Source organism: Oxyura jamaicensis, chromosome 1 (genome assembly GCF_011077185.1).
Source record: "Oxyura jamaicensis isolate SHBP4307 breed ruddy duck chromosome 1, BPBGC_Ojam_1.0, whole genome shotgun sequence".
Taxonomy (NCBI): domain Eukaryota; kingdom Metazoa; phylum Chordata; class Aves; order Anseriformes; family Anatidae; genus Oxyura; species Oxyura jamaicensis.
Genome location: NC_048893.1, coordinates 148,522,023 through 148,548,945, shown reverse-complemented (window position 1 = coordinate 148,548,945; position 26,923 = coordinate 148,522,023). Strand labels below are relative to the sequence as shown.

General features: G+C 37.3%; 1 protein-coding gene across 1 annotated transcript in view; it reads right to left on the bottom strand.

Moving 5' to 3' along the window:
- NALCN (sodium leak channel, non-selective) overlaps positions 1 to 26,923 on the bottom strand; it is a 233,975-nt gene that overhangs the window by 25,627 nt on the left and 181,425 nt on the right. The window contains exons 18-28 of the mRNA XM_035318632.1: positions 17,774 to 17,847; positions 10,376 to 10,477; positions 9,875 to 9,944; positions 8,141 to 8,232; positions 7,873 to 7,995; positions 5,596 to 5,652; positions 5,107 to 5,227; positions 4,873 to 5,004; positions 2,947 to 3,114; positions 1,658 to 1,762; positions 817 to 923 (exon numbers count right to left, since the gene is read on the bottom strand). Of these exons, the coding sequence (XP_035174523.1) occupies positions 817 to 923; positions 1,658 to 1,762; positions 2,947 to 3,114; positions 4,873 to 5,004; positions 5,107 to 5,227; positions 5,596 to 5,652; positions 7,873 to 7,995; positions 8,141 to 8,232; positions 9,875 to 9,944; positions 10,376 to 10,477; positions 17,774 to 17,847 (1,151 nt within the window). The remainder of the gene's footprint in view (positions 1 to 816; positions 924 to 1,657; positions 1,763 to 2,946; positions 3,115 to 4,872; positions 5,005 to 5,106; positions 5,228 to 5,595; positions 5,653 to 7,872; positions 7,996 to 8,140; positions 8,233 to 9,874; positions 9,945 to 10,375; positions 10,478 to 17,773; positions 17,848 to 26,923) is intronic.

Sequence of the window (26,923 nt, the reverse complement as noted above, 5' to 3'; positions counted from 1 at the left end):
TTCATTACTGTAGGATGGCTCTGAATATACCATTGCTGGTGCTTTCTTTATCCACACATACAGTCAATTAAAATAATTGTGGCTGTTAAGCTGATTTTGCAAAATGCCAATCAACTTAAAAATATAAACAATTAACAAGAGATTTTTTGGTTGTTCAAGTCTTAGGAAATATTACATGCATTGTATCAAAATATTAATCACAAATATAATATTAGGTCTTAAATAATTATCACTGCATTATTGTGCCAGATAGACCCTAAGCATGCCCTACATGGGACACAAGAAGCAGCTGGTAGCTGGCATAGCTGAGGGCCATAGAAGAGAAAGGTTGGTTTCAGGTGTGACTTGTTCACTGGTTTTAGTGGCTATCTATAGGCACATTGATTTCCACTTCTTTTTCTTCCTAGCTTTTCCTATTTATTCCGAGGTTCTGGTGTTGAAGAATAGCTCCCAGAATGTCTTCATAACATCATTAAAGCACACTAAAGTGACAGTCTTGGTTCAAGCCAGTTACTCCCACTGTAATAATAATCATATGTCTAATTCCTGGATTTACTAACTATGGGCATTTTTTTTTTTTCTTTCTGCTTTATGAATAGAACAGCTGGCTAAGATTGGAAAACTTCCACATGCCTGGCTTATTACTAAATATACCAGAATTCTTACCCTTATTGCCTATAACAGTAAGATTATTCTTACCCATTTTACTTATAATAAAAACCCTCCATCATCAGTATAATGCCATGAGATTTGAGTCATACTCTACATCAATAGCTGAGATTTTGAAGAAAGACAGGCCAAGGTGTAGCAACTCACCAGACTCGTGGCACCCAAAATCCAGGCTTTTTCTCTCCAGGTCTTAGCTTTAAATTGAGATTTTTGGAAACACTTACATTTATTCTGAAGATGCCATGACAATCTTCCTATAGTAAAATAAGCCATAGACAGAGATTAAATAACGGCCTGTGTGAGAGGCTATAATGCCAATATAAATAGCACATTTGCCATCACAGGGAACCAGTGCAAATTGAAATGATAGTTTTTTTTGTTGTTGTTGTTTGTTTGTTTGTTTTTACAGGCTTGGGTTTAATAGCCATGGACCTTTACCCAAAGGAAAAATAGAGCTTAGAAAGGATTCAAAAGACTCTCCTCCTTCCAGGGTTGAGAGCGCTCTTCATTTTGCAAGCCCATCTAGCCTTGCACCTCTTTCCTACAGACCATTGCGTTCTTTAAGTGATGATGATATTTCTCCGAATTAAGTAAGAAACACAGCTAACTTTCTTCATGGAACCTATAGAGCATTCTCAGTGCTTTTGATCTCCAGCAGCCTAACTATTTTTTAGCCACTGATTTAGGAATGCAATGGTCCCATATTCCATGGTTAAATCCATGTGAGATACAGTGTTTTGCAAATAATATGGAATGAATTTCACAGCTTTTTCAGACAGTCTCCAATATCTGGATTTACTTTCATTTTTGACATGAAAACCTAGCCTTAACCTCATTCATTCCTTCCTTTATCACCTTTCCCTCTGAAACAGAAAGTGCCCAAGATCTCCATCTTTCATATGATAGTTCTGATTGCCCCACTTGCTTTCCCCAGCAGACAGAAATGGCACAGCATACTATTATTTTGAAACAGGAAAGCAGTTCTTACCCTAGAGATGATGTGAGGATCATTGCATTTAGCCAGTTTTCCAGCAAATAGCTGTACTCCAAAGCTTGCAAAAACAAGCATTAATGTCAGCAAAAGAATAGAAACCTGTAAAGATGAAGTTAGACTTGTCAAGCTCTCCTCCTGCAGAGTTGAGAAAGGGGATCAAATCTTTCTGTGAAATGCAGGAGGAATCATTTTGTTACGTAAACCTGGAGATAAGGCTTTCATAACATGTTACTTCAGGTTCTTCTCCAGAAACCAGGTGCTGTGTTATTATTAATATTATTAATATAGCATCTAAGAATTGTAGATAAGGATCAAAGCTTTCTTGCGCTCAGTGTACAACCTTGCTAAATTCTGCACACTTAATAATTTCCATTCTCTTTAGAGAGAACTCTCCAAGTACTTAAATATGTGCATCTTCTGCGTTGCTGAATCAGGCTTTACTAATTAATCTAAGTAAGCCATCGTTAGATGCTTAATTTTAGGATATCTACAATAAATATATGCATGAGCAAATTATGATGTAAATATCTTTAACAGGTTACAGCATCTATGAAATGCTAACTAGCTTTACACTTTTTGTCCTTGCTCTATTACTAACTGACTACAAATATCTTGTAGCTTAGCTTTTTGTAACAACCTGACCTAATACAGCATTCTGTTCCAGAGCAAACTGCCTGTTGTTTAGGCTGATACACACCACTTAGGGAAAGCTGGGTCCCAAGACAACAGATTAAGTTCTAAACAAGCAAAGACTCCATTATTATCATTACTTTTACTATAACTGCGTATTCATGAACATTTATAATAACAACGACATCATAATGAGAGCCAGATCTATGATATGATAAGCAGCTGCATTGTCTCTGGTTGCATTTCAAAAAAAAAAAAAAAGGAGTTGTAACCTTCAGCTCAGAGACCAGGTTAACTTTTTTCTTGAAGAGCTGCCATACCCTACTTCTCATCTTCCTTCCCCAGCCAGACCAGTGAAAAGTGGGTAGATTTCCTTTCAGCAGTCTTTCTTTGTAACTATGACCAAATATATGTGGAAAAAATATAATTTAAAAAGAATTATTACAGTAGCTTCATTCAGTATAAATGAAAATGAGTTATTTATATTCCTAATTTTTAACCTGTTCTGTGCTCATCTGTAGCGGTAGCTACAATGAGATGTAAACCGACAGCAATGGAGATTAAATAACATGAACGATACAGAGAAATGGTTATCTTATTACTGCTCTACATCTGTTTTTTAACAACAAGGAAAAATAATAACCAGGACATACCAAAAAGATTTCCTTAAATCCACTAAACAGCTCTCGTACAACTTTCCTCATCTGAGGGACCAGTTTGAATATTCGAAGGGGTCGGAGGCAGCGGAGTACCATTAAGAGCTGAGCTCCGGATTTGGCAGGGACATTCTGAGGCATCCAGCACAGGAATATCAAACTCACCTTGAAAAGACAGAACAGAAAAGGCAAAGAAGGACCAGGATTACAACGTTCTACCTGACATAAAACAGCAGAGAAGATCAATAAATGCTTCCCTTCCTTAAAGGGAAGATTAAGGGAAAAAAAGACTAATTTAGAAAGTGGACTCAGATCTCCTGTAGCCTGGCTGATTGTCCTAACTAATGGGCACCAGCCTCAGCCTCTGTCTTCCCCTTTGACTCAAAAATCTATTTTATTCTTTTCAGCAGATGGAACAGTTCCAAAAGAAGAAATCAAATTGGTTGATTCAGAGGAGGGACATGAACTCTTTTCCTGGACCAGGGAGTATCATCTCTCCCTCCTCTTCTCATTTCAGAGACTCTGTCCTCAAATCGAGATATCTTCACCTTGAAAAAGTTAACAGTTTCCTCACCAGTTCTTCCCACCACTTTGTTACAAGTATAGGTAGCATTGTCATTCTGTGGTTTTATCATATGAATAATATGCATTCCAAAGCGTAGCTATGTTTTGTAGCCTGAACGATCTCTGATAGATTGTTATTTATTAGAAAGTCTGTTAATTACTTCTGATTTTTTAAAAAGTATTTATAAAGCCAGCATTATTACAGGGGGACAGAGGTGAGAGTGTTACACAGAAGTATGTGCACGAAAAAATGAAGGATCAACCTGATACCACCAATATGATTTAAAACTTAACATGATTTGTTAAAAACAACAGTGGTAAGAGACAGCCACTCTTAACAAAACAAAAAGATTTGCCAGTGCTTCCAACTTTCTTTCATATTGTTTTAAAATCACAGGCACATCTAGAATAACCAAGGTATACTGCTTAATTTTTTCTTCAAACAAACAGAGGGATTCAGAGGGATTTCAAGAGACTAATGCACTTACTGATTATGCATACTACAGTAGGAGCTTTGTGTAAGTATGCATATTTTTATTTATGGTAACAATGAAATCTTTGATACAAATTGATCGTGACAAATTTTATGCAGCACATCTGTCTGGTGGATTAATCTCTAAAAGATTTAATCTAAATCCATCAAAGCAATTTTACTTAGTAGTTTCTTCAGTTATAAAATATTTCATACTGTATTATACCGAGCACTGTTTTTGACACATTCTCTGGTATTTGTTGTCATATGTGACAAGGAAATGGAACCCCTTCTCTTATATTTAAGAGGAATGCAAGAAATTTCTGGGGAACAATTACTTAAGAACAGTTTCTGATAGGTATGCAATACAGAAAGACTGCTTTGTTTTCCTTCTGCTACAGCAACACCAGCAACAAGGATGTGTCTTTCTGTCAAATAGCAGAGGCTTTTGAAATATCTTCTATAAAGCAGAAGAACTTTCAAGAGGGGAGAAGGCAATGAATGACAAAGAAATAGATACACATATTCTCCTGCATAAAAATGCTAAAGCAAGGTCAGAGATCCTGAGCTTACGTTGGAATGAAATGATATCTAATACTTAAAACAGATCAACAAATAAACACTTAAAAGGTACCATAAAATGTAAAACCTACTCTGAGTTGCCAGACACTTATCAAACGCCTGTGTATTTTTAAATATCTGAAAAAATATTTGTACACATAACTGACGGTATTGCACATGAATACAGTTGTGTTTGTACACAAAGTACACAACAGCATTTGCACCAGGGTGCTGAGCCAAACCTTTTAACACTCCTAAACATTTATATATGCAAAGAGATCAAAATTAGAATGCTACAGAAAACTGTCATAAATATAAAAACTTACGAGATATATGAATATGTCCATAACTCCTCCAAAGTCTCTAATGACAGCTGTTGGTGTAAAAAACAGGCCATCTGCCATAATCTTCAGATTAAGCTCAATGCTCATGAATATTACAAAAACATATTCAGCAATCTGAAAATCAAAGCAGAGAAGTTATAATTTTAAAAAAGCAGTTAAGAAACACAGGGTGGCTGTGCTTCATTAGAGGTAATATGTATGATTCATTGTCAGTACCTGGAGTGTTGGAGCATGCATAACTCTTCTAAACGGGGATTCAAACATCATGGAAATGCAGGAGCATATAGTAACAATGATCATGACCCAGTCCAGGTAAGTAACCAAACCCAGCAAGTCACTGTGAAAAATACATAAGGATAACCAGTGCAGAAAGGCTGAGTACTATGTCATTTGTGTTTTGCCTATACCACAGTTAAGCAATTCCCTATGAAAAGTAAATTAAACTGAGAAATGTCAAAGGTTTCACTATTTCAAAAATATGTAGTAGAACTAGGAAATCACAAACAACTAACGAAAAAAGCCTGATAAAAAAAATCCTCTTCCTATTCATTTTCCTCCCCATACAAATCCACAGAGAGAAAAACCTTTCTGGGGAAAGAAGAGATATACACATGTGCATGCACACATACACACACACATGCATGTGTGTGCTCACTAATATGGCAGGCTTATGTGACCAAGCAAAGTTACTGTTGTAGTGCTTACTAAAGCTGATGGTATTTGGTATTTTTCACAGCTCCAGTAACAGGATCTGTTTTAGAACTATAAAAAGAAGAAAAGATACAGTCATTTACATTTTATTTTAGTCAGCATTACCATTATGCCATGCATCCATTACCTCAACATAATTCATAACCAAAATCAAGGACACATTTTATATTGGCTTAATTTCAAATGTCTGTATAAGTTTTGTTTAATTCTACACAATTTTAGTCATACTGTCAACATAGCAGGTACCACTTCATGGCCTACATGTAATTTCTCTAATGACTGTTTAGCTGGCTAGTTTTTTTAGGTCTTGCTTTTATAAGCAAGGACTTAATTTTCTCTTTTGCTTGGGGGTGATCTGCTGCTGAATTTTATGTTCCAAAGTGCTTCCTCAGGAGTTCTTTCCTTTTACCTCAAAACCTATTGGACTTGACATAAAATTTCTTCCACAAGCCTCATTTCTTTTATTACTCATTCGGTCAGTTTCTGATTAATATTTCTAGACTTTCCACATCTGATTTTTCCTGCGAAATTATCTTGCTTCACCTACAATATCCATACACCCGGTAGACAAACTTAGAGGGTGAGAACTGCTCTGTATGTAATAAGCATGTATCTAGGTGACGTGAGTTAAGATCTTGCTCCAGCAATTATTTAGGCTTTTTATACAAAGCAGAATGGCTTTAGCAGGAGAAGCTGTAAGAATCCTATCCAAGAATTCTCCTCTGTCCCAGTGGTTAAGGGCACTTTTTACATATCTTTCAAATCCTTGTAGCAAGTAATGCAGAGAAAGGATCTGCACTGAGGAATCCCATATCCCATGTGAGGGCTCTAGCCATTGGGATGTGAAATTGCCATCACTTCCTCACTAAGCTTAAAGTGAATAAAAGGACTGACCTGACTTGAGGCATTACCACTAGAAGAGTTTTCATGGTTATGGATTGCAAGAATGCATACAAGGAGAACAAGTCATGTCTTCCACAGACAGGCTCAGCACACTTCAGTATACAGAATATACTTGTTTGGTGCCTTGTCACTGAACCCACTGATTTTCATGACTTCTTAAGCTCATACCTCATTCCCACTTTATATACAGTGGCATTCCTCAGCCTTCTTTACTAGAAAAAATGTATGTACCTTATCAGTTTGAAAAGATCTCTAAGAATATTTTACTTGGCAAGCTGGGTGTGACAATTAATAAAGTAGGCATGATTTAAACAAACAAAAATTGTTTAACAACATATTTTCTCACATAATTACAACCATTTTAATTAAACTGCCGTTAATATAAATATCCTGTTACCTCTAGGCAGTCCACAATCCTCACAGGCACTGACATGTTATTTCAGATGTGTGTTTGTGCATTTTGTTTTCCTTTTTCAATTTACAAATGCTTCATGGGCCAGTGGACCACAATCAAGTTAGTGGCTGCATGGAAAAGCTAGGCATCTAACTCAAGGATGTCCTACATAAATGGCAGAACACTTAAATATAGGTATTGTAAAGCTGAGTATCTAACCTTCCTGTTCAGCCTAAAAGTAATTTGTTGACGGGCACAAAGAACAATCTCAAACCAGATCTTTCAAGTGCCAAGCTCATGTCCTTGAGCTATCTCCTGTCTCACACTTTGTTGGTAAGATGACGTGCATTAACCCCTTTACAGTGATGTGCACCCTCAACGGGGGTGCTAGCCATAGACAGAAGTTTAAAAGAGCTGTAAGATGGCTTTATATCATGCTACTTGTACATGGATCTGTTCCTTCCACACTCACACACACCTCCAGTTTAGGTACTGAATATTTCTGGTTTTCAGCTGGTCTCTGCTTTTCTGCTTCTATCTCCCACAGCTGAACACCTCCCCTATCCCATCCTCAGTCTCTAGTTATGGGCTAAGGAGTCTTCAGGTTAGCACAGGTGAGATTCATTTATCTTCACTTTTTTCTACTCTGTGAGTAACTGCTGGTGTTACTTCTTGCCTTGTGATGAGGACAGAAACAGAACAGCAAATTGGTTCACCAAGGCCTAAAAATGGCAGTATAAAACACTACCCTGCAGTTCCCCCACAGTTTTGTCCCAGCTCTGCATTGCGGACTGCTCAACACAGCATTTTACTGGTTCCTGTCCTCCAGAGCAAGGCTAGCCCAAGGGCAACTGGCTGCCAGCTGTTGTTGTGACCACATGGTAGGCAGTTTCCCTTTCAAAGGAAAAGTTATGCCTAGGTTTCGGGGAACATAATACTCATCTGACCCAACTTTTGATATGAAATAAACTTACGCGTTAAAGCGAGCTCGTACAACAACCCGGCAGAAATTCCTGAATCTGTGCTCACGACCAACTATGAAAAGTGGTTTGTCGAAATATGGATGATTCTCTCGAAGCTCCTCTTCTTGGACTTTCCTTTTAAAACACAGCATGTTAATTATTAAGTAATATGCATTATACCTGGCAAAAATATCCTTCTTTTTTCATCAGTACTTTTTTCTTCATATAGAGAATACTTAATGTAGAAAAGGGTGTATGTAGACTGTTGATTTTTAAATACCTTTTCATTTCAGCTTGTTCTTTTTTTTCTTGGATCATCTTTATCTCACTGTCTTCTCGCTGTGCATTTCTGTATCTCACTGTGTTGGAGTGCTAGAAAGAAAATGATCCCTTTTAAATGAGGTTCATAGGTTGTTGTTTTTTAATGTTTCAGATGAAAGTAAGATACGGTATTTTACATAGAAATATTCAAATGAAAGATCTTTCTTTCTGAATGCACAGCGCATCAACTCAGACAATAATACTGTACTGTATTTTCTATCTAAAAAACTAGGTTGTTTTTATTTTCAGCAAGGTTCATTTCAGTTTTAATTTCATGTGAGAAGTCCTGCAACTGTTAACATTAAAAGCAAAGGTCGTGGAATCACAGCTGGTGTGTCCAAACTACAGTGAATACCATTAAGGACAAGAGCTGGGAAAGATAAGGCTTTAGCCACACTTTTGATTTCTAGAGCCTGCTACGTCAATGAGGAGACTTGGGGGAGACCTTATTGCTCTCTACAACTACCTGAAAGGAAGTTGTGGGGAGCTGGGGGTCTGCCTCTTCTCACAGATAACTAGCTGCAAGACTAGAGGGAATGGCCTCAAGTTGCACCAGGGGAAGTTCAGGTTGGAAATTAAGGAGATATTTCTTCTCAAGAAGAAGTTTGTAGGCATTGGAACGGGTTGCCCAGAGAGGTGGTGAAGTCACGGTCCCTGGGGTGTTCAAGGGAGGGTTGGACTTGTTGCTTAGGGACATGGTTTAGTGGGTGACATTTAGTGGGGACATGGTTTAGTGGGTGACATTGGTGGTAGGGGGATGTTGGACCCAAAAGGGAGACCTTTTACAACCTTAATGATTCTGTCATTCTCTGATTAACTGCTGGGCAAAACAAAAGAAGACAGCAAGTTGTGCACAACATCCAGGTAGTGACCGCACAGACACACAGAAGGGGGAGGCTGAGTGAAGATGGTTGCCTAAGCTCATCCAATGGAGGGCACAATTACTGCTCAGAGTTAAATGATTCTTTGGACCACTTCTGGAGTGGTAATGTTGGGTGTCCTTACGATCGGACACTAAAGCCACACCCTGCTTTAAAATATTAGATACCTACACCTTTCTACTACCATGCAGAGTAATTCATCAATTACTTCTTAGGCAGTTGTTCTTAAGCATGAAAATTGCTGTCATAGTTTGAAAATAAAGGGACAAAAATCTCCCCTTGACATAGTCACAGAGATCCACACAATATCATTATGAATTTGCAGGAGTGAGGATGCATTTAACTGCGTGAAACTATACCACAGCAAAGTCCATGATCACCATTCTCCCTTTTAGTCTTTGTCCTTTTGCCTGACAGTTCTCATGTTTGAAAAATATTGTTAAGCTTTCACTGTGAATTTTGAAGTGCTGTTTTGCCACTCTGAATTATTTGTGCAATTCTAGAGTTAGTCCTTTTAAGATGTCCTGCATAGCGATTTTTGTGTTCCTAATGTAATGTCTGTAGCTTCAGCAAATCTATCTCAGCAAGTGCTCCAAAACCAGTAAGCCTATCAGTGATAAAACCATGGCAATTATTTTGAGGATCATTTAAATGCAATTACAGTACTTGTTTTGTGATTTCAAGATTTCAAAAGATAAACTGTAAGCAAGATCACAGATAAAACATTAGCCTTATGCAAGCATTTACTATCTAGTACATATTTATATTTCCTATATTCCTAAGTTGAAACCATCTTTTCTGTGAGGACTTACATCTTGAGTCAACGTTTCAAGAGACTTTCCTCTACTGATTCGCTGGCTGTTGGAACCATGTCTTAGCGACCTGAAACAATCATAATCAATTTAACGATATATCTCAAGATGAAACTTTGACCTTTATAGGATGGCCATTATAAAGCACTGTTCTCCAGCCATACAATATCTCATATTCTTATCATTTTTTTTCTTCCTAACATCAGAAGCTTTTATATACTTCAATTGTTTTCAATCTGGTCTAACATAAGCCAATTTCTTTCCTTCTGATCTTTAAATTGATAACTTTTTTGTCAGCAAAGGAAATGACATTTGAAATAAAAAGGCATTTTTCCATTACACTAAAATGAATTTCATTACATTTAAAGTGAAGAATGTAGAATTCAGCTCTCTGTACATGTAATTCATTTCATTTTTACACATGCCAGGTATTGCTCAAATTTAACTCTGTTCACCACCCTCATGTTAAGAACATTTTTAAACCATTCTGTCTGTTTTTACCTGCGTTCTTGTCGTATATGATGCTGGACACTAAGTATTGACCTTTCCTTTGCAGGCTGCCCCTCAAAGGACCCACTCAGCATGCGTTGTCTAGTGCAGGCCCTATGAAGAAATATGTTGATGATGGCATAGAATTTTCAGCATAAATGATAATTTCTGAGGCAGTGCATTCAGACAAGTCAGATTGGCTTTCTGGGAAGCAAGAGCGTGGTTTAACAGACAAAAACAATAAAACAGCAACAGATTTTCCATGAAAATATATTATTTCAAACGTAATGACTCCCACTCTGCATCATAACCAGTCATTTGGTGAACCTTTTCCGTGTTTTAGCAAGGCTTATCTTTGAAGTTTTTTTTTTCAGCTTCCTGTAGAATCTTTGTTACCACAAGACTTAATTCTTTAAGTTTGAAAAGGATCAAGCAATGCACCGATCAGCAGTAATACCAGCTTCTCAGCAATAGGGACAGGGAAAGTACAAATGCAGCTGTCATTTTTGGGTACTTTCCTCCCAGGGCTGTACTAGGCAAAATATTTATGTACATGCTCAAGGCTTATAGCGTATCTCTGAGTGGTCTTCTATGCAACTGGGACCAAATATGGTTTGAAATGAAACACTACACACTGCTGACATCCTGTAATATGCAATACCTACTTCCAAAGAAGGCACTTTTTTGTTTGTTTGTTTGTTTGTTTGTTTGCTCATTTATTTCATTTTGCTTTTACTAAATTTTGGCAACCACATATTGTACACTATTTTGCCAGAAATTAGTACTTAATTCAGAGACTTGGTTAGTAAGTGTGCTATAGCTAAACAGAGCATCCATATCTTTCTTTCATTGGCTAGAAGATTTCCATTAAAACAGAGTTGGCAGAACTCCTCTGACGACTGAGAAATGGAATTTCAACCTTGGAAAAATATTTTCACTTTCCAAGGGTATTGCAATTCTAAGTTGACACAGTGCATGACTTATTGCTCATTCTCTACTATGCAAACGATTATTCAGAGAAACTCACACAAGACCCAGCTGGTGATATTTCATACTTTCTAATGAATTGAATCTCTGAATTTCTAATGAATTGAAAAAAAAAAACATAAAAAACCTACATGTTATTGGAGGGACCACTCTATTTACCACTGTACTCTACCTACGGTTGGATAAATGCTATTTTTGACAGCATGGCATCATCATGCTTGAAGGCAAAAGGCTTCCCGACTACGTCCTTTCCCCACTATGACTCTGTTTTTCACTTTATTCTGATATTTTTCCTTCTTTTTAATTAAAACACATAATAGAAGTATGGATCCAAAGTGAGAGCTGGAACAAAAATGAGAAGCTTAGAGAGCTTGTCAGTGCCATCACCTTCAATCACACTGTCATGCCAGAAAAATACTTTGTGCTACATTGTTAGAGAATTTTGTATTCTCATTGTCATCCCTGCCTTGCTGTTTCAGCATTTCTTCTACCAGTTGTTAGAATAATTATTATTTTCCTTGGATTACAGAAGAGGATTACAGAAGAATTGATAGAATCAACTGAGCAGAAGGAACCTCAAGGGGTCAACTAATTTATCATCTCTCTCAAAGCAGGATGTATGGTATCTACACCATATCATGGCAGATGTTTGGCTAACTTGCTTTGCAATGCCTGCAGTGTTGAAGCCTTCACAGCCCACTAGCCCAATGTCACCACAATGCTATTTATCACAGTGATCTACAACATGGTGGGTCTATCATGTGGCACTAAAAACATAAATCAGAGTAACTTATTTCCAGTGGATATATGCATCCTGGTATTTCTTTCTGTTTGTGTTTACAGGTGAAATCCCATGATGTCATACACTCATGGAGATTTAAAAAGGTAGTGACTAAATCTGGATTTTGCACCTCATGACAATCATCATCATCTGAGCTTAACTAGATTATTTTTTCTGACAAATGCATAGTATCGAAGTCTGGCAGTTAGGAAAAATGAAATCACACACTGAAGAGAAAATGTAAATTATATGCAGAGAAACTTCTCGTAAGTGATTTAGAACTGATAAACATAAGGAATAGACAGGAAAAGCTTCAGAAAGTTTGACAAGGACCTGTGCAACGTTTCACACCTTGTGCAGAATACCTCCATGCATCCATTAAGACTGTAGAGTGACTGGCTAAGTAAGGAAAAGGATCTGGGAGTTACACTGTGCACCGTATCTGGCTGGGATGGAGCTAACTGAATGTAAGTTGAATATGTTCCATCCATGAATAAAGCAAACTAACTACTATATTACGGAGGAGTGTAGTCAGCAGACGGAGGGAAGTTATTATCTCTCCTTTAGTTTGAGCTGGAGAGGCTGCACCTTGGGGGACAGTTCTGGGTACTCCAAGAGGGATGCTGAAACACTGGAGCATGTACACTGGGGTTAAACAGTTGGCAGGTGGCCTAAAATACAGGGAGACTACCTGAGAGAATGTTGAGGGAGTTGGGATTCTTTATATTGGTGAAGAGGATGTTAAAGCATGGAGCTAAGCTCTTGTTAATCAGAGATGACAGAAAAGTGAGCACTGGCCAGAAACTGTGGGTTGCGGGGTTCAGACTGGACATATGGAAAACCTTTCTCAAGGGTAGGGTAATACAGTACTGGAACCAGAGAAGGTGGAAAATGCAAAGCTGAATCAAGGTTAGCAGTAGACCTACTTCAAGTGGGTGGTTAGACAACATAGCTCTAAAGTTCCCTTCCAACAAATACGTCTGTGTTTTTGTGATAAACAAACTAATGATAAATGTTTGCTCAGACCCTTATGAGAGGAGGTGTATTATATCACTGTATTACTGTCCAGAGAGAATTTATTCATAGATTAATTTTATAACTTTTCTAGAAGCACTCTGAAACTCATTTCTTGTTTACTCAATTTTTCAGAAAAAATCACTGTATTTTAATGAAATATTTGTATGAACACTGCCTGGATTAAATATCTTATACCATATTATCAAATTAGCAGAACTGGATATTTAATTCAAGCAATTCTTTGTTTTTATTCTCCCTAGAAGCACTCATGTCAGCTTCAGTTTCAGACATATGATAAATTCACTTCACTGAATTAGCTGTTTGTGAAACGTAAGCACTTAGGCATAAGTTGTGTTATTCCCTCAGGCCCAGTAAAAGCATCAGACAAACTTTGACCAGAACAGTGAAAATCCTGATGCAGATGCCTAGCACCAGTTTACAGTTTCACTATAGCATCAGCTGTAACGGAAGCAAATAAAAAGCTACTCATTTTAAAAATGCTAGCTTCCAAACCTGTCACAATATATTTTATAATAAACTGAACTTTGGTGATTTAAGTGAGTTCAATTTCCTTATCAACAGACAGTAGAACTTTTAAGTTATTCTTGTGTTTTCGAAAACATGGGCATAAGCCCTTACATGAGAGTGACTGATCACTGGCACAGGTTGCCCAGAGAGGTTGTGGAGTATCTCTCCTCAGAGATCTTCAAAAGCCAGATGGACACAGTCCTGGGAAAGCAGCTTTTGGTTGGTCTTATTTGAGCACAGGGCCTGAGGGACTTGATAGGACCTCCTCCAGAGGTCCCTTCCAACCTCAACCACTCTATGATTCTATGAAGTATGGTTTAATAGACACCAGAATCATGTTCTGCACTATGGATACTTTGATTACATTTTGGCCTATGTGATACTACTGTAAATTTGCTCAATTTCCCCACCATTCTACATGATTCACAACTTATCCTCAGCACTAGGGAGAATAGATTGCTTTATAGACAAGATTTTGACTGGATCTTCTCCACCATCACCACTTCATAAAGCCAGTGGGAACAATAAAGGACTAGACACTCATTTTTAGATGATAATCCCACAAGGAATGGAGGTCAAAAGAACTGTATGCACAGAACTTGCTTTTAAGATAAAAAGCAGTGAACGTAGCAAGAAAGAGTGATAAAACATGGGAGACACTGAAGATACACAGGAGTAATGAAATTTGCTAGAAGCAATGGCTATTGCTGTTGAGGAAAATGCATCTTCATTTTTGGGAAAAATGGAGCTGGTTGTAATTCATACTAAATGTGATCTTGTTTTGTAAAAGTTATGCTAAATGGCCATAACTCACTTTTATATTCCTTCATTTTCCTCAGAAAGGTGAAGCTCTTGATTTATGTGAAGAATCAGGCTGCTCTGTGCTCTGATAATGGCAGAGGTGATGCAAGTCACTGGTCAGAGTCAAGGTACCCAGGAGAGTAGCTGCTACATCCTTGACTCGGCTCCCAGGACTAACTGCACCAAGACCTCAAGAGGAAAAAGTGAAGGCTGGTTTCCAAGCAAGGCTCTTCAGAAAAGAGGTGATTCGCCTGAAATAGAGTAAGAAACTTACAGGATAATGAAAAGGCCTGAGGTAGCCTCTACTTTGAGGGACTTGCAGTCCATTTTGTTGCATAATGTAACAATAGATGATAAGGTGAGACACCCAGAATTGAATGTATGAACCGTAACTCAGCATGGTTAGGACAGTTTATGCCCTTCTTCTTCCTCTTGGGGGAAGAAGATGTCAAGCAGCAGTTCAGTGTTTCACACAAACAGAAAAACAAAGTTTGGATAGAGGAAGATGCACAAGAGAGGGGTGACTGTACCTGTTTTCCTCCTACTTGGTTATGTTGAAACATTTAGAATTTGATTAAAATGTAATTTTGCAAGGTTTAAAAACTAAGGGGAAAAAGGTAAGATGTGGGCTTAAGCCAGAACAGACTTAAAATGCTATTTTTAGTATGGCAATCTGATCAAGTTGAAGTTGCCTTTAGGCAGCTTTACCTTGAAGAGGCATTGCTTTAGATAAATTATACTTAATTCAGATAGACAAAAACTAAAAAGACTTTTAGAAGGAATCTTTTCAGAAGGGATGTCTTGAATTTTCTCTTATTGTTCTTGGCATAAATGTCATTTCTTCTTTTGTCAGATATTCAGAATGGCAGAGATTCAGAGTACATAGCTTTTATGATGAAAGTAAAAATGAGAAAAAGATTTTCCCATGTCTTGCACATTTGGGTTTTCCTGTGTTCCTTGAGCTGAATCCAAATTTTCAGGTGTAAAGATTATTATTATTATTATTATTATTATTATCACTTCTTTTTCTGTTTGTAAAGCTCCCCTGCACTATTATAGAAAAACTGGCAGTGCTCAGCACCAGCATGCCCATCATTGGCAATGCTCTCTACCAGCAGCATGCCCACCAAATAGATATACCATGAACACAACCTTTTTATGATGGAACATGCGGTGGAGATGTCACAGTTCAGAGCCTACTTAACACTTCTGAGGCATAAATACAGCTTGTCCTTTTCTCTCAGGAGGAGACTAAAGACTGTCTCTTTGTAAGTGACATACATGCAGCCCTGTAAAGCACTGGAGGACATATGATCCCACATTTTGCTTACTTGACAGAAGTTCTCTCTTTTTTTTCTGTGTTCCTCAAAAAATCATCAATCATGACACAGGAAGTAGATGGGAAAGCACAATAAGTGTAGATTACATTGTCAATTTAAATAGATTAATTAAAATAAATTAATAGTTTACCAAATTATTAGATTAAAACTTTCTTCTGCCTCTTAATCTTTTCTTCAGAGGAATTCAGAGATTAATTGATGAGAAGTCCTCCTTGATAAATAGATTTGGCAGAAGCCAGGCTCTAAAGGACCAAGAAGAAGTCAGTGGGGCTGAAATTGGAGGGACTGATTTGTGATTCTGTCCTGGTACTTCTGAAAACCTTGTGAAGTTCAAACAAAGGTTCATTTGGATTCTCCTCCCACTCTGCTTCAGGCTTCTCCTGAAAAGGAGGAGGTTCAGGGCTGATGGAAGAACTCACCAGAAACTGAGCCCCTACAGATGTGGCAGTTTAAATAAATAATATATATGTATATATAAAGTGAGGTATTCTCTCTGTCCATGTTTTCTCTGTGGTATAGTGTAACGAAAATGCCAAAGAAACTTAAATTTGTGTCACCCTAGAGGCATCAGTAACATTTTATATAATAATATAATATATAACACAATAACAAAGAATATATATATAAATATATATAACGTAATAGCCAAGAGTATAGCAAAGGATTTTATTATGAATTCTTTACTGAAACACTGCCATGAAGTGTTTCAGTAAAACCATATTTTTAAGGGTTTTTGATTAAAACAAAGAAACAGGTATTTATCCATCCATAACAGCGATGCCCATAACATCAAAGTATATTCATGGACTTGAAATGCTTATAAAGAGAGCCTGATGCTTTCTTTAAAATGAATACTTATGGCCTTTCAGTTATATTTCTTGCTAATATTTTGACAAAGAACATTCACTTGAATTTGTAATTGTTTGTGTTTTCATTACAATGGGTTTCAAGACAGATAAAGTTGCACATTAATTTCTAAGTTCTCTCTATGCTGTATTCTTATAGAATATTAAAAGAACTAAAGAGCTGTAATATTTCTCAAATAGCATGTAAGTATAAGGCATTTTTCAAGCAACTTCACAATTCAGAACTCACACTGAATTCTTAGTGCACTGCTTCCCATAAAACACTGCCATACTTTATCTAATCCCACAGCTGTACTTCTCAAATCAGTTATTTATGCTTACACTGATTATTTCCCTGGGACAAGTCATTTTCCAGTCACAGCATTCTAGAAATGAACCTGCTTTGGTGACAATGTAAATGTAAAATATGAATGATCTATAATTTGTTGACATTGCTAATACATATTGTATCAATGATAATCATTCTAATGTAAAACAGACAGTGGCATGAAAAACTGCAGCATGGCATTACACAGACAATAGCTTTAAATTTGGGTCTTAGAGACTTGGGAGAGCATTATTTCCTTACAGTATTGAGTATTTACTTTTTATGGAGTACCAAAAATGAGTCATTATTATTAAAACATTCAGGGATATCCTCTACAGAAGTCACAGTTTTAAAGTCTTTTCCATTGTATGTCTCCTACTTGGAATATGATTATCCGAAGTCTATGCTTTCAAGTGTACAATCCCTGTGCATATTTATTTGCACATCTACAGAAGAACTAGGCTGGAATTCTTTAAGCAAAGTAGCATTGCCTCTGAAGAGATATGTTGGGGTTAATTTTGAAGGAAGAAGCGAGAGGAACTGAAACACAATCCTTCTACATAGCACAGACTTCAAATGCATGTTGAAGAAATCTCTCTCTCCTGGCTGTTCAAACACATAATATACCCACAGAGAAATTTATCTCTCATAATGAAGAGAACAGATGTACTAAAAAGGGACAGGTTATCATAAATATTGTGCATGCAGTAATATTAATGAAAAGCAAAGTTAGGAGAAATCAGTTGACGTTCAAGACAACACCAAAACACTGCTGATTCCTACCTTAAAATTTTATTGATTGCTGTCTCTTTTTCAAGAAGATTTCTTGCTCTGATGCTGAAAACAGATTTACGGAGCTATAAAATTAAGAAAAAAGTGTATTTTTTTAATTGCCATAAAACAGCATGCACATTGACAGACCAATGAAACATCGTGCTGAGTGTATACAAAATTAAACACATAATGTTGTCTGTCATAGAGATATTTTTTTTCACAGTCTGTGGCACTAGTGTTTTTTTTTACAGGAAAATGGTAGTGGAAAAAGATCGAAATGGTCATGCAGAGCAAATTTCTTGAGGAACGTGTAAAGTCCTAGCCTTATCTTGCAGCTTTTGTCCTTCCTATCCCAATCCTTAGCTGGCTCTGGGTGCAAATAAGCAGATAGTTTTGTTGATTAGCATTAATATTATTCCTTTTATTATATTTTCTTCGCAAGTTGGACAAGTCACAACTTTGTCTTAATCTTTACTATGCTTCCCACTGACTCCCTCTGGTCATGATCAGGATTTTAAGCATATACTTGCGAACATTATTTGGGAATTCCTGGATGTTAAATGAAAAGACTGGGCTACAAGAAAAGCAAACAATTCCTGAGAAAGTGGTAACAAACATGGCAAATCAAAGAACAAATCACAGCTGAAGAATTTAGCTGAAGAATTGAACCTGTGATGACCAGAAAACCTCTAGTACCTTATAAAATGTAATTCTGTCAACTGTTTGGAGATTATTATTTTGAAACATATGTCTGAGACAGATATTAGGAGCTTCTAGCAATATGTGCTCTTTTTAAATAAATCAATCTGAAATTGAATCTTTAAGCACATTCCTTTAAAACTGTTTATTATAACTATTCGATTTATTTAATCTGTGTGTGTCTGACTTAAGAATGTAAGTATTACTTACAGAAGTATTACTTACAGATTTCTAAAAAGATACCACAAATCCAGAGTCATTCAACAAACAATTTTGCTAGAACTTCTCTTGAGACTTAGATCGACTCTGATTCATGGTAGGATGTCCACTGTAGAGAAAAATAGAAGCCTAAAAAATACCTTAAAACTTGTTACTTATTCTGGCTGTCCTTAATATAATGGCTACTGCTTTTTAAGTCACACTTGTAACAGCAAACTACAATCTCTTTGCTAACAGTTGCCTTTTTAAGTGTGATCCCTTTCACCCTTGTAAAGTCCTAATGCATTTCTGTATAGACTGTGGAAGTAAGAACATAGATGAATTGAAAATACCACTATTCTTGGAATTCTAGGGTTTTCTTAAAAAAATCTTGCAGCTTGAAAACTGAAAATAAGGTATGGAACACTAGTGTAATCCATTTATTTTTAATGTCAATTACTTGCTTGTTGACGTGTCTTAGAAATATAAAATATTTCAAATAGCAAAAGCATTAATTTCTTTCCAAATCCAGTTTTTGCTCATCCAATTTCAGAAAAAAGCTGAGTCAAGTATTTTTTCCTGAAAATTTCTACAGTTCCCTATGTGCCATCAACCACTTATTTTAGGTGTTTAAAACAGATGTCAGAACACCTTAGCGTTAAGGGGGGGGCTCAAGAAAGAAAATTCACCCAGGCTGTCAACAAGGGAAGGTGCCCAGGAACAGTGGGAGTTTATAGGGAGGCTGGGCACATGGACAGATACATTTTGTGCTTCCCCAAGCCATCTAGTGCCAGCAAGTAAGAACATCTCAAGAAAAGCTGCTAACAGGTCTAGGCCAAGGACATCTGGCAGGTTCAGCTTCTGGGGACTGCTGAATCCTCTTTCTAGACAGTGTGGTTAACAAAGAAGGACTAGATGTAACTCTCACCCCTGAAGCAGTATGTACTTGGGCATTAACTGGTCTAAGCATAAATGATGGATTGAGTTTTAGGTGAAGCTCTGAAGGTTTGTTATCACCCTGTCCACCTCTGCACTGTGATAGAATTTAGACTGGAGCAGGGTATCCTGCTGCTTAATCCAGGGGTATGTGAACATGAACAAGGTCCTACACCTTGGTCCTACACCTTGGATCTCAGTAGTCCAAAACGGAACTGATAATACATACAACCCAGGCACATCCAAGGATTACAACTTTTGAAGATGATGGTCCTCACTGCTCTTCAGACTTAGGAGTCCTTGCTTCAGCCAGATGAAGCAATACAAGACAGTATTTTTAGATGTGTACAAATGAACCATTTATCATATTTAAAGGATTCAGCAGTCAATCAAATAGCAACATGTTTAAGAAAATCAAACATCAATATAGATTTTTAAAATGTGCCCTTAGTTCTACATAACATAAAGAAAAAAAAAAAACTGCTTCCCATTTAATTTCCAAAATTTGCATTGCACACCAGGCAAATGCAATAGAACTGTAAAAACAGCAAATGGGGTTGATGATCACCATTTTGTTTAATAATTCCTAGATACAGCATGCTGGTGTAGGAGGCTAGCAATTAAAAACTTGTGGTACCTGCCGAGTTCTTGAACATTGCAGAGGAAATTACTAGCAGTGCTGATGTGGAAAACACATTAGTTGATCAGACGATACAAAATTAAATAAGTATACAATACTCTACTGAGGTTATTTTATTGTCTATCCATGTAGCCTGCTGATTTTTTTATTATAGATTGTGATGTACTGAGGATACCCTCAGTGTATCATTATTAACCATTATTTATTTATTCACTTATTTATGCAGGCTATACGTACACTTAGTGCAGAAATAACTATGTCATATAACATTCTGCTATAAAGCATTTTTTCTTAGCACAAGACACCGTCCTGAAATCACCCAACATTATCTCTTACTGTTAAATATGTTTTCAACAACACATTTAAGGAACTCCTGCAGGTTACATGGATCGGTAAGGAACAGCTATGACAGGTCAGCAAGCTACCAATAATACTTCCTGGATGAAAATATTTTAGATAGGAAGTGTGTACTCTTATCAAAACATGAATAAAACAGCGTGGTTCCCATATTCCTTTCAGTTTATTTATACGAGTGTGCCTGTGGACACAAAATCAGGAAATCTGTTTGCAGGAAATCTGTGCTTCTTCCACAAGCACTGGCATCTTTCATTGCTGCTGTTGGTAGGACAGACTTCAGGCAGACAAAATGACTCATTCCTGTCAGTGTGAACTTGGTCTGAATTCTGCATTCCTATGCAATTTGTCCAAAATGACAAGGGCAAAGCAATAAACCACTGTAACCATTGCAAAGGCAGCTAAAGCACAGAACATTGCTGCTCTGCAAGTGCCACCCGCTGCTTCGAAAAGGTACTGCAGACATTTTAAATGAAATCTTTATTCAGTAGTATATGTAAAATTCCTAGACTTTCTATCCTGGAAAAAAAAAAATAATAATAATAATAAAAAAGAAATTCTTTGTGTAGGATTTAAAGGAAGGCAACACAAGACAGTACCACTGCTGGATGACTCCTAATGATTGCAGATCGGTCCCACAAGACTGGCACAGCACTGCTGACTTCAGGGAGATCTGTGATAAGTCGTAATAGTTAAGATATGTCTCAGCAGTTTTAAGTTTTGAGAAATGCTATTTATTGTCAAGGTTTTGATATATTTTGCAAGTGACAGGTTTGTGGTGCACAAACAGCAGCTAGAACTGCATGAATCAATTAATTTCAATGTGAATTTGACATAAAATAGCGTGTTTTCAAGAGGTTAAACTGTGGTGAGGTAGTGTAATATTTTTGTATCAGGTGCAGAGCTAGCAGAAGAGACGAGTGTTGGGTGTTCTGCAACACAAAAGGAGACAAGGTCACAAGAAAATAATGAGATATAATGTCTGAAATGTATAGGTGACAACAGAAAAAAAAAGGGAACACAACATACTTTTCTAAGTCAGTCCCTTATGTGTTATAAGAGCATTAGAATTTTAGCTTAGTGCCACTAATAACAATCCTTTATAGGCAGATGCAGGACCATATGGGAATAGTCTTCTGTACCATGACAGAAATTCCAAGCAAGGGGAAAAAAAATCATCCCAAGCTTCTGTTTCAATTTGGAATTTGTTGGACACCAACAAATGGTTTAGGTAGAGCTGCTGAATGAACAGATTGTAAGGTATTATATCATTATTTAACAGCTTCTTGGAGAAATATGAAGAGTCACTACAGTAAATGACATTTTAGAGTTATTTATAAGAAACAGTGAGGAAATGTTTATTTGGGCTGAATCTTTTAAAGATTTGAGCATTTCTTTAAATACAAGATATTTTTGGCCCACACAAATTTGCTATGTAGCCTCTCAAATACATAATCATTTGTTCAACAACATCCTGTCTATGCATCTTCAGCTTGAAGAGATCAGACTCTATCAAAATGAATGTGACAGAAACCCGAAGAGCGATGGAAGGCCAAACTGCAAGACTGCAAGTTGTTGGTTGGCACCTAACAACATTTTCAAAAGAATTGATGCAGGTTAAATCATATGGAAATTGGTGGGAAATTTCTACAGCTCTTATTTACTTAATACTTACAGGATCATAAAGGATGTAATTACAAGGAACTTCTACAGATCCATATCCCTCTCTCAAAGTAGAACTAATTATTTTCATTTCGACTTTGAAAATCTGGCTTTTGGCGAGATTGTCCTACATAAGAAACAGGCTCACAGAACAGTCAAGGAAGTGGCCTACCATTAGCTATGTGCCACAAGGAGTCAAGGGCTGTCCCTTTTGATCAGAAGAGAATTGGGCATTATCTCCTTAACTCTCTCGAGCCATTGACCTGAAATAGTCTGAATTCCTTTTGTAGACCTTGATTGCTGCCTGTTTCTTAAGGAAAGATGTGCTCTTCTAATTAGGTGATTACTGGTCTGGAAAATCTACATGGTCTTTCATAACCAGGAACCTTATTCTGTTCAGTCTGAGAATGTGGAGAGGGCTAATACCAACATACTCATAAAACCCCCGGAGACTTAAAGGGGATGCTAATAGTCCATCTCAGATACACAGGGGAGCAGCTCCAGAAAGGAAGAAGAATCCCTTTCTTTAATGTTTTGTCATAATATGGTTGGGTTTCTGTCTTCGGCATATCTGAGCTTTTTACATTCAGTGCTTTCTTTTGTTTTCTTCTGTTCTCCATCTTTACTCCAGGCAGAAGCCAGGGAAACCATGGGAAAGGCCAGTAAAGAGGGATGGGTGGATTACTGATGGCTGCCAATAGAAGGGTGTAAAGTGAGGACTCCTGGCCTAGCCGATATGGGGTTGTGATACTCTCTGCTGCGTGCACAGTGATGGAGCAGGAGGGCCCTACTCCACACCTTCACTTCTAAGGAAGAAGGGACTGCCAGTCTGGGCTGGACTGGGAGCAGAAGAAGACTCTGAGATAGTTTGAGGTAACCTGGGTTGGGGGAATAGGGAAAACCGTTACTTCTGGTTGTACAAGCATGTAATTCCCTTCACTAGCACAAAGTGATCATGACTATATTTAATCAGTTCTTTGAATGAGTCTTATAAGTGGGTAACAGAGATCAAAGAGCTTGGAGAAAGAGATCTGGATATTCAGTAGGATCAGGGAAAGGGAGAGTAAAGGCTAAACTGGAAAGGCTTTTCTGTAACCCAGCCCCTCATCAACTCTTCCTTCATTCCATACTTATGTATGCTCTTATCTGTTAGAATCCAGCAGCCCTAAAAATTTTGCCATGTATGAATTTTGGTTGATTGAAGAAACAAGAGGGGTATGATCAGCCCCCTGTGTTTTAATGCATCTTCCCAGACTTTGCATCAAACTCTTGAAATCTATAGCAGCAAAACTGATGATATAGAAAGCTAATATCAGAAAGAAGTGCAGAATTGTGGCACTTTGAAAATGGCCAAGTATCCAATCCCCAGTTTCCTTTGTTTCAGAATGTAATTGAAAATTGGTCTTTTTCAGGGAGATTTTTGAGCACACTATGTAGAGGCGAGAGTGCCAATTTAAAATCATCAGTAGCTAGAGACAGACCATAACAAGAACAGTGTCTTCCTATTATTGCAGTTCAATCTTCTCTGCTCTGAAAAATGATCACAAAAGTAAAATATTAACAAATGAAATGTGTATGTGATAAAACACTTTATGAGACAGTACTTCATAAGTTTTTCTTTTCCTGTAAATTTATTATTTCTACACAGGGGCATTGTTACATATCTGTTTTATTTGGAAATAAATAAAATCTCTGAAAAATGCAAAATAGACAAAGAGGCCTCCTGATTAATTTTCAAAAAACCTGAAACGTAGTAATGTATTTCCATATATTAGCTTCATTAGAAAGATCTCGATAAGAGTAGACATGGGACAAAAATCACGTCCTTTGAAAATCAAGGCTGTAATGACCAAGAAAATGATATGTTCATAGGACACTCTCATTCTATTAGGTAGATTGTTTTAATGGCTTTTCTGAATGTTATAACTAGACAGATTTTGGCAATATTCTGTGAATGACATAAATAGGTAAGACTGAAGCACTTGGCTGTGTTTAATTAACAAGAGGTTAAAGGAAACTGGAATTGTGAGCAAGGGTCGACTCAGATACTCAGTAAGGGGAGAAAAAGATAAAGTTTGAGTGATTTTTGTTGATACTTATGCACAAAGTTCTGCAAAAAAAGTACTTCAGAAAAAATGTACTCAATGTTTAAAAATAAGTACCCTTTTCTGCTTGGAATTCATATGCAATTACACTTTATTGGCTTCTGTTGTATTCAAAATTAGTGTGATATAGTCATTCTTTCAAATTACATACGGAAAAGAAGAACCAGGAACACAACAGAATGTTATTGTACTTTTTGTGCCCATGTTCTGCTTTGCACAATACAATAGCCAAAGAAAAGTTCAGAAGAGGCTGATTAACTTGGGACATGAGTTTATTAGCATAAGAAGTACAAATTCACCTCTGGAAATGAGGATTTATGAATAAATATTCTACCCTTGTTTCTTTTCTAAGAAGAAAAAAATAGGAATAAAGTTTATAAGCCTGTCTTCACGTCTGATGATTTTCTGAAAGGTATCTTAGGACACCCTGTTTTTGATTTTAAAAGGTATTTCAGCTCTTACAATTACAAACACTTTCTGCAAGGAGAGCTCCTTTCAGAATACTCTCAGAATATATGTGGTTCTTTTTGAAAACAAAACAAAACAAAACAGAATAGTTAATGAAAGAATCTGAGCACAGGCCACTAAAAGACATGCTGGAACAACTTTCCATATTAAACAGCAACAACTTATCAAGAGTAGGTGGCATGTCTCAGCAGCTCACAAATGGAGCATCTATGATGCTAACCAAACATGCATTAACAGTTGTGGTCAATCTTGTGTGTTCCATGTGTGTTTGAAATAGTGAACAGATAAAAATATAACCTTTCCCTGAAGTGTTGAAAAACACTGATGTCTGCATAAACCAAGGGGAGTTAATATCCAAGGGAGTACTCAGACCCTTCCAAGATGAGGCTTGTAATTGGGTTGATGTTTTTGTCCCATTCAATCTAGCTTTAACAGATATCAGCAGGATCATATCTGGGGTTGAAGCCAAATAGTCTAAAAAAAAAAAAAAAAAAAAAAAAAAAAAAAAAAAAAAAAACAGATGCAAAGCTCAGCAGCCCACCTGCTAGGTAACACAGGTCATCATGAACATATCACCTCAGTGCCCTGTTCTTTGCACCGACTCCCCAAAGAATGCATAATCCAGCACAAAGTCTGCTGCTTAATACTCATAGTCCTCCGCAGTAATGGCTGTGGCTACCTTTGAGATCAGCATTCCCTTTTTGACCATCTCCTCCTGTCATATGGCTGCTGCTGTAACTAGGAAATCAGCGGGAGAGGCATATGGTGTGGGAGGATGAGCTTCCATGGGAGCTAGACCTCAATTATGGATCTTGGTCCCACAGGAAAAAGTAATAGCTACGAACTTCACTGCTTGCAGAGCTAAAACTGAAACTCATACAAATGAAAGGAAACTGGATGATACAGGGGATGGAAAAGAGAAAATACATTTGCTACTACGCAGTTAATCTTAAAAATGCAGAAATAAAGGCGCTAGTTTGTTTATAATATTTCAACTAAATGGGAGATGCTGAATGTCTGAGCTATAAACAATGTGGATATGTTGAAAGCTCTTTTGCTTTGTTTTGTAATTCAGTCCTGCTGTGCCACAGCTGTAGATATGCACATGGGCATATCTACATAATGAGCCATAGGCGTTTTTAAAGTTCATCTCATGAGCCTGTCAGATTTGAAACATAATTTAACAGGGATGTGCTGTGTTGTGTGGTCAAAGAGAAGTAACCTGTTAAGGAGCATCCTCCTTGCAACATTTTTAGCATGGCTTACTAAAAGTATTATGTCTCTTATGAAAGCACTCTGAGGTGTTTGTGCCATCCTCTGATTCTAGTCTTGAAGTTATGAACCCAAGTACAATGCTCAACAGCCAACTCAACTGTATTTTACTAGACACCTCATCTGTCGTTAATCTTACAGCTTATTTGCTTTTGTCCCCTGAAACTTGCTGTGACTGTCCCTCAGGCTCTTGTGAGAGCCATCACAGTGAGATGTCTTTATTTTCTGCCAACTTCCTTTCTTCTCATCCACCCACTCACACAAAAATTATCTGTGTACACATATTTCATCCTGTTCTAAGAATTCACTGAAATATTGGTTAGCTAAGGAATTTCCCAGCATACTGTGGATAATTTTCATACAACTCCCTCTGTCTTTGTAAAACTCCCCTTCTCCAACATCTACAATGTTCATGTGATGTCATAATTCCCTATTTTTATGTTTTTTAACCCTTTCCTTCAACTTGTGGCCTGCAGACCACATCAGAACAGTCTAAAGGAGATCTGTGGCAAGATCAACGGGTTTAAGAAAGTTTGCTCAGCACACCTCAAGGGGAGAGCAAAGGATGACCATCCTCCATTTCCAGCAGTGTTAAGTTCAGAGAAGCCCAGTCTTGCACATAATGTTACATATAAATAGCTCAACAAAAGCATCATGGGGAAGCTGCCTACCAAGTGTTTGTAACTGAGACAGCCCAAACGTAGCTGGCATGTGATGTGTAAGAACAAATGTGGCATGGTCTGTCCCCACACATCCACTCATGCATTTAACTTAACCTAACCACACACAGTGAGAGAGAACTCTTAGGGGAGGTATACAACTTTA